Source organism: Lipotes vexillifer, unplaced genomic scaffold (genome assembly GCF_000442215.2).
Source record: "Lipotes vexillifer unplaced genomic scaffold, Lipotes_vexillifer_v1.1 scaffold83, whole genome shotgun sequence".
NCBI lineage: Eukaryota > Metazoa > Chordata > Mammalia > Artiodactyla > Lipotidae > Lipotes > Lipotes vexillifer.
Genome location: NW_006799780.1, coordinates 2,143,750 through 2,151,866, shown reverse-complemented (window position 1 = coordinate 2,151,866; position 8,117 = coordinate 2,143,750). Strand labels below are relative to the sequence as shown.

Below are 8,117 nucleotides of genomic sequence, written 5' to 3'. Positions count from 1 at the left end.
ATGTAGCAAATAGCTCAAACATAAGTCAAGAAAATATTAGACCAAGATAGATTTGAACTATTTTAAAAAGGTCTTCCAAAACTGTTTATCTATTTTTATTTATTTTAAACAATCAACATAAGTATCTCATTGAGCATCTATTAGTATGCCTGGCACAATGATAAATACTTTAAGGAAAAATATAAGAAGCATATCACATTGTCCTTGTCCTTAGTAGTTTATAATCTAGCTATTTGTGATTAAATAGACACATTTTAAAAATTCTGGGACCTAACACCTTTAAGTAAAATCATCTCTGAAAGTAATCACTTTGGAAGGTTATATGATTATTTCAAAAAGTCCTAAAACATTTTTTGCATCTTTTCCTTTGGGATTGCCTTTGGAGTCATTATACAAATCATTTAAGAAAGGCAGACTCATTACTTTCATTTTAGTTTAGAATGCTGCTCTATCCTCCTTCTGTACCTAGTTTAGTCTCCGTAATTAATCACTGGGTTTGTTGCTCACAGACTTCATTATTTTAAAATCTCAAATTCACCCTAAAAGACAAGTTTCATTATTCTTGATTCCCTTCAAAAGCATGTCCTGCAGCATTACTGGACAGTAAGTATCTGGAGGACGAGAAGCCTTTTGCATCAGGCACAGCAGGAATGCAATACGCATCCTATGTTGAATTGACAGCACATTAGCTGTTCAGCAGCTGGAGACATCAGGGTGGCCTGAGGATAGAGGCGAGGAAGGGTTCCAGATGGGGCTTGAGGGGGATTTCTTTCCATTCTGCTATTTCAGTGTTTTCTTTCATTACTCCTTAGGCGTCTGGCTTGGACAATGAAGGACAGAAAGGTCTGCCTGAAGCCGGCAGCAGATTCTCCCAATACTCCCTTCTAGCCCTGTGTTTTAAATATATATATAGTTAATCAATTAAAAGATTCATTACTATTTTATAAGTCCAATACTTTATATATATATTGGCTAAATACTCCTAAGTTTGGTGGATGATCAGGCTAAAGCAGAATTTCAGTTTCAACATACAGACAGAAATACTATGCCCATATCCATTAATTCCAGGAATCTTGCTACATTTCTATCCTCAATAAGTCACTGGGTTTCATACCACCTTTCAGAAAAAATCAACATGTTTGAATTTTACATGTTTTTGTGAATTATATTCATTCGGAAATTTCTAGCAGGGTCCTTCTAGCTCTACTCAGTATTTTAACATAATGACAAGTATATGAAACCAGTTTTAAACATAATGCGACAAAGTATAATTCTTCAAAAAGTAACCAAAAACAGAATACAAATTAATTTGTCAGTATTTGTGCCTTGATTTTAGACAAAGAAAGAACACAAAGGTTCCTGGTCACAGACCTTTGTGTTAAATGTATTTTTATAGTTTTTTCCATTTTACCTATGAAACAATAAACCAATATTTTTGGATGATGAAAATGTCAGAAATCTGGGGTATCTACAGGTTTCTGGGTAATCACAAATTTTTGTGAACATCAGTATGTTTGGGAGTTTAGGGTACAAGGAATGTCTGGCTTTATTCTATAGAATAATGTTTTATTTGAAATTGCTAATGAATTTTAAGGATCCCTAGAGAGTGTTTATTAAAAAAAAGCCATTTCTCCCTTATCTGAACTATTTTAATCATCATCAAAGTATACTTTCCTCACCTTTTAATTATATATATATATTTTTTAAGTAATTTTATTTAATTAGTTAACTTATTTTTTGGCTGCGTTGGGTCTTCGTTGCTGTGTGTGGGCTTTCTCTAGTTGCGGTGAGCGGGGGCTACACTTCGTTGCGGTGCGCAGGCTTCTCATTGTGGTGGCTTCTCTTGTTGTGCAGCACAGGCTCTAGGCGCGCAGGCTCAGTAGTTGCAGCACACGGGCCCTAGAGCGCATGGGCTCAGTAGTTGTGGTGCACAGGCTTAGTTGTTCTGCGGCATGGGGGATCTTCGCAGACCAGGGATCGAACCTGTGTCCCCTGCATTGGCAGGCGGATTCTTAACCACCATGCCACCAGGGAAGTCCCTATATTTCTATTTAGTACTTTTTTTTCTAAGCATGAGACCTATAAAAAAAAAATCTTCCTGGATAAATATCCATACCTCCCAGAAGAAATGTGTGCCTAAATGATTTCTTGCCTACTTCCACAATCTAAATGAATTTATGTTAGGAACGTTGTCCTAAATGTTCAAAGATGAAGACTGTTCTAAGTTCTACTGAAATGGATAAAGAAGTACAAAATGGATTAAAGGCATAACAGCTCTAATTAGAGAAGAGAAGAAATTGTGGTTAGTTTCTAAAAGATAGAAAAGATTGACAGGTGAGAGAGAGAGAGAGACAGAGAGAGAGAGAGAGAATGATTCAAAACAGAACAGTAATTCAAGGAGCCCCCAGAAAAATATCTTGAATAATAAACTGATTGATTGTAACAAACAGTATAATTTAGATATTGGAAGACCTTAGAGAAGGTGAAGGTCTATTATTCTTCTTTCAACAATAAAAAAGAAAGTTAATTAGAAATTCCTATAAAACCAAACATTGTACAAAGAAAGTCCAACTATGAAGTAAATTAAGGTATGGCCTGAGTTTGGACTATGGATGAAATCTAAGAGGAGAGAATCAATTTGACCTTGATGCTTGGAACGTTCTCTCACAAGGGGCTCAGGTTTTGTAAAATAGGTTTATTTCTCTTTCTCTTGGTTCTGCAGTGAATAATGTTTAGAAAATAGTGATCAGGGTACCAGGATATTAGATTGGAAATTTTATTGGTGGCACAAGATACAATAGATATCAGGTATTAAAGCAAGACAGACACTCTGCAGAAGTTTCAAAGTAGTTGCCTAAGAGCCAGTCAGATGACTCACTTGACTCTACACTGGAAAATCTAGATCACAGAGACCAATGGGTCAGCTACTTTGTGAGTGAAGATAGTGTGGTTAAATTGGGATCAGACCACACTCTCAGTTTGTCTCCTTAAAGAAAGATGAAAAGTCTTCTAGCCAGTTTTGAGCCTAATAGAAGAGAGGCAGCATATTTAAAATCAGCCTCAAGAGAAACACCAGGAAGGAAAATGAGACCCCCCAAAATAGTGTATATCTATAGTGACCTGCTGAGAAAGTTGGGATCTGAGGGCAAAGCAGAGAAAAATTTTCAGAGAAAAATGCAATGCCTGTGGCATGAGAAATACAGACAAAAGTTTCCAGTGGCAGCCTCTGAAGAACTGTAAATACACTCATGAGGATCTGCCAGGCCCAGAGAATGTGGTCTTCCTAATAGGGTGTCAATTAAGCAATACAAGTTTACTCCCTTTTCCATCTGCTCTCCTCTTTGAATCTGAAGAGGTCAGAAACCATGATTAGCAATATGGGAAGGGAGGGTTGGAAGTATAAGACAGAGAAAGAGAAAGATCAGACTGGCCTTCCCTGGTTTCCTGAATATTGAAATCTCCTGCTGGAAAAAACGAGGTTTTCAGTTTGAAACGTTCCAAGTCTTGATTTCACATGGAATTGAACACTTAATTACTGAATTGCCACTGTGTTTGCTTATACTGTGTTTGGTTATAAACCTTGATGATGTAAAAGTAGTTGTATACCTTAAAGAAACCAAGAGGTAGATGAGGGAGGAAAAGTAGAGGGAAATGGAGGAAGGCAATTCTTATTTTACAGAGAGTGGAATCAAGAGATACTGCCTCATATTGATGGATTAAAAAGCAAGTAGTTAAATATGAAATTCAAACTTGTAAAGATCGCCAACAGAAGAAACAAAAATGTAATAAGTCAAATTTGGGAAAAGGAGATCAGGGCAAGGGGGAAGATTATGTGATTTAAATCCCTCAGCTTTCATAAAGGGTAATTACCACTTAAAATTGATAAAACAAGAAATAGAGAAATAAGACTTCAAAACATAAATGGCAAACAGGTTACCCCTGGAATGGGATGGGTGTCAGAAATGGGCGGCTTTTACCTTTCATTTTGTATACTTCTATACTTTTGAATTTGTATTACCATGTGCATTCATAAAGCTAACGATAAATAAAATGAGATTAGAGGAAAACAGTAAGTTAATTAAAAAATTCCTACCTGGCTCTAATCCAGGGTTTGGTGTGCGTGTTGAGACCACTTCCCCAGCTGCCATGTTTGTCAGAAGACGGAGGCAAAAATCCCCTTTCCGGGGCCAGCTCCTCTGCAATTGCCCTGATGTGGTAGGGCTCAAATCCACAGCACCCACCTATGTACCTGACCCCCAGGTTGTAGGCCTCTCTGGCATATTTTTGAATATCCCATCTGGTTGCAACTCTGGGCTCCAGTGCTGTAATACAATAGTTATGGCACTTCTGTTAACCATCTCTATATTCAAACAATCGATGCTCAAGGGGTATTTTCTGTTTTCAATGAAGAAACTATAAATTTTAGAGTATGAATTCCTCAGATAGCTAATTTTTGGTTAACACTGAAAGTCTTTGTCTTATACAGTCTCGTATCGTAAGTCTGTACTGTAGTTGTTCATTATAGCCATTTCCGTTTTGTCACAACAAGAAACCACAAGGTCTCTAATATGTGCCTGAGCTTACCAAAGGGATATTCGGGGAGATCCACAAAACCTCCTTTGCCACAGTCAGGCATGTGGAACCCCAGGGGCTGCACCATCAAGTGTGCTTTCAGCCCTGCAGCCCATAGGCCTTCCTTCATGAGTCTCATTGTCTTCAGGCTGGTGCAGGGCCCAAATCGGCAGTTCACACCAACGATTGAAGCCCCTATGCAAAGAAATACATTTATTTACTTGTTTCAAAATTTATTTACTTGTTTATTTTTAAAAATTGAAGTATAGTTGATTTACAATATTGCATTAGTTTCAGATATACAGTCAAGTGATTCAGTTATACATATATATTTTTTCAGATTATTTTTCATTATAGGTTATTATAAGATATTGAGTATAGTTCCCTGTGCTATACAGTAGGTCCTTGTTGTTTATCTATTTTATATATAGGAGTGTGTATCTTTTAATCCCAAACTCCTAATTTTCCCCTCCCCCCCTCCCTGTTTCCCTTTGGGAACCATAAGTTTGTTTTCTGTGTCTATGAGTCTATTTCTGTTTGGTAAATAAGTTCATTTGTATCATTTTATTAGATTCCACATATAAGTGATATGATATTTGTCTTTCTCTGTCTGACTTCGTTTCTATACACTAACAACAAAACATCAGAAAAAGAAATTAAGGAAACAATCGCATTTACCATTGTATCAAAAAGAATAAAATACCTAGGAATAAACCCACCTAAGGAGGCAAAAGACCTGTACTCCAAAAACTATAAGACACTGATGAAAGAAATTGAAGACAACACAAACAGATGGAAAGATATACAGTGTTCTTGGATTGGAAGAATCAATATTTTTAAATGACCATACTACCCAAGGCAATCTACAGATTCAGTGCAATCCCTACCAAATTACCAATGGCATTTTTCAGAGAACTAGAACAAATAATTTTAAAATTTGTATGAAAACACAAAAGACCCTGAATAGCCAAAACAATCTTGAGAAAGAGGAACAGAGCTGAAGGAATCATGCTCCCTGACTTCAGACTATACCACAAAGCTACAGTCATAAAAACAGTATGGTACTGGCACAAAAACAGACACAAAGATCTTTATTTTCTTTTTTAATAGTTGGAAGGTGTCTTAGAAATTAGCTGTCCCCCTCCACCTCCTAAGTTTTAAAGATAAAGAGATAGATTCCAATTAATGTTTTTATTTCCGAACTGCTCTCCCAATGTTAAGAAACATTTCATAAACAAAAACTGAACTGCTTATCACATCATGGGTCCACATTACCTGCCTTCACCAGCTTCACAGCACATTCTCCAGGTGTTACACCATGCATGTCTCCCTCTGGGCCTATGCACATAGTGGCTGCCACGGGTTTTCTGGCTTCTTTTAAGACTTCCACAGCCCACACAGCTTCTTCAGCATGTTCAAAATACTAAGAGAAATTTCATGTTCTTCTATTGGTCCAAATATAAAGCAGATTTTGTGTGGTAGACCGCAAATGTTACAAAAACAGTTATAAAAATTACCAAATATATGTGATAAAATGTGCTAAGAAATGTGTCTCTATCATACTGACTACAGAATACTTTTCTGAGTAAATATTTTAATTCCTTTAACAATAACATATAGGTTTTCATTCAGATATCATACTAAAAAAAGGTTTTAAAGTAATTGAGTATTTAAAATCATACTTTTAAAGGAACAAAAGTTTTGCTAATAAATTTTGGACTCATTTTTTATGGAACTTGAATGATCTCTGCAGAATAATTGTTTATCATGCTTTACAATTCAAAATACTTTTATATTCACTTCTAGTTCGATATTCTAAAGTGCTCCATGAAGTAAGAAGGGAAATATGATTATTTCCCCAGATGAGAACATCGAGGCACAGAGAAGGGAGGGGTAGCTACTGAGTGTCTTTGCCAATGGTAGACTGGACACCTTGTCTGGTAAACCCAGGCCATTTGCAGGGGTGCTTCCCAGGAAACCCCATAAGTGCCACAATTGAAAAGCTGAACTTAATTTAAGTAAGCTGAGAAAAGCTAGCAGAAATCTCCCTGTTTCTTCCTTTTTGACTTAGATTCTGCAGAAGCAGTGTGTGAGGAATGGCAGAGAAAGTCAAAAGAGAGGTTCTTAAAAAACAAACTTGGTTCTCATCCATCTGGAGAACATATAGGGCAGAGTTTGTGTTCATTTCTGTAGATGATTTTTTCCTGGTGGGTTAGCCAGGCTTGGGTAGCCCTAAGCCTTGGGAAGGTTGACGGAGCAAGGTTTTCAGCAAGTTCAGTAGGGCAATTGGGGAACTAGTAGTTGGGAGGCTATTGTCCTTGTTGGGGGTGAAGAGCTGGGTTGAGGCCTTGACTCTAGATGGTAGCAATCATGATGGGAAATAGGGAGATGGGAGAAAGAGGATATTCTGGGCCTTCATATCCAGTCAGTGACAACGCTTATTGATTCTAACTTCAAAATATCGCTCAGATGTTATAGCTTTAGTGAAAGCAGAGAGATGGGAGTGAGCAATGCAGGGATGGAGGAGGGCAAGGAAACTACTACTTGGCACTGAGTGTTAATGGTGAGGCCTGAGCAGCCGCCTACCCTCTAGGCTCTACTCCCCGACAGCCTCTATCCTCCCCTACCCACAGCTCCTTCCAGCCCTGCCCCTTTAATGCTAGGCTTACCTCTGCAATCAGGAAGTCCACATTTTTCCGGGCAAAAACCTCTAGCTGTTGTCGAAAAAGTTTTTTAATTCTAGCTTCATCCTTGTGGTGTTTGTACAACGATGTCTGGCAGATCCCCGCCGCTACCAAAGCATCACCTTTGTTGGCTACTTCTCTGGCAAGGTCACAGGCAGCGGTGTTTACAGCTTCCCACTGAGGTTAGACAGCAAGAGTACACATGGTGAGCCTGGCATTTTAAAGGTGAGATATAATAGATATCAAAGGGGGCAATGAGCAAGTAGCATGAGCACAAGTCACTGGTTTAAACTGCAGTTTGAGAAGACCAGCAGAGTTGGGTATCATCTCCTCTACTCCCAGTGAGCTTGTATGTCCATATAGTACTTACCACACTGGATTTTAGTAAATGCTCATTTGTTTGTCTCCCATACTTGACTGTGAGCCACTTCAGAATAGTGTCTATGCCTTTGTATCGTCTTTGTATCTAGCATAGAGAATGGACTATAACAGGTACTCAATAAATGTTGGTTGGTTGAATGAATAAATGGGCATTAACGTTGACAAGTATTAATACTTTATATTTGCAGAATATCTCACAATACTTGCACATCCTTACCCACTTTTCTCAACAACCCTATGCATGTAAGTAAGCATCAGTTATCTCCATCTGGCAGAGTAAACCAGTTCTCCATGTCTTTAAGTGTCTAACACAAAGTCACACAACCAATAGGTGGCAAAGTTGGGTATAAAACGCAATTCTCCTCATTCCTAGGCCAGTGCTGTGTTCCCTAGGACCGCCCTGTCTCCACATGGACAAGTCAGAAAAGAAGAATGTGAAATGAGAAGGTAACAAGAGCATCTATAAAGTGTTCTTTCCCT

The 8,117-nt window shown here is 38.0% G+C and overlaps 1 protein-coding gene across 1 annotated transcript in view; it reads right to left on the bottom strand.

Moving 5' to 3' along the window:
- Nucleotides 1-808: 808 nt before the first annotated feature.
- The window catches only part of BHMT2 (betaine--homocysteine S-methyltransferase 2), a 14,277-nt gene continuing 6,968 nt past the window's right edge, over nucleotides 809-8,117 (bottom strand). The window contains exons 4-8 of the mRNA XM_007471965.1: nucleotides 7,242-7,433; nucleotides 5,848-5,995; nucleotides 4,585-4,767; nucleotides 4,094-4,322; nucleotides 809-890 (exon numbers count right to left, since the gene is read on the bottom strand). Coding sequence (XP_007472027.1) covers nucleotides 809-890; nucleotides 4,094-4,322; nucleotides 4,585-4,767; nucleotides 5,848-5,995; nucleotides 7,242-7,433 — 834 coding nt within the window. The remainder of the gene's footprint in view (nucleotides 891-4,093; nucleotides 4,323-4,584; nucleotides 4,768-5,847; nucleotides 5,996-7,241; nucleotides 7,434-8,117) is intronic.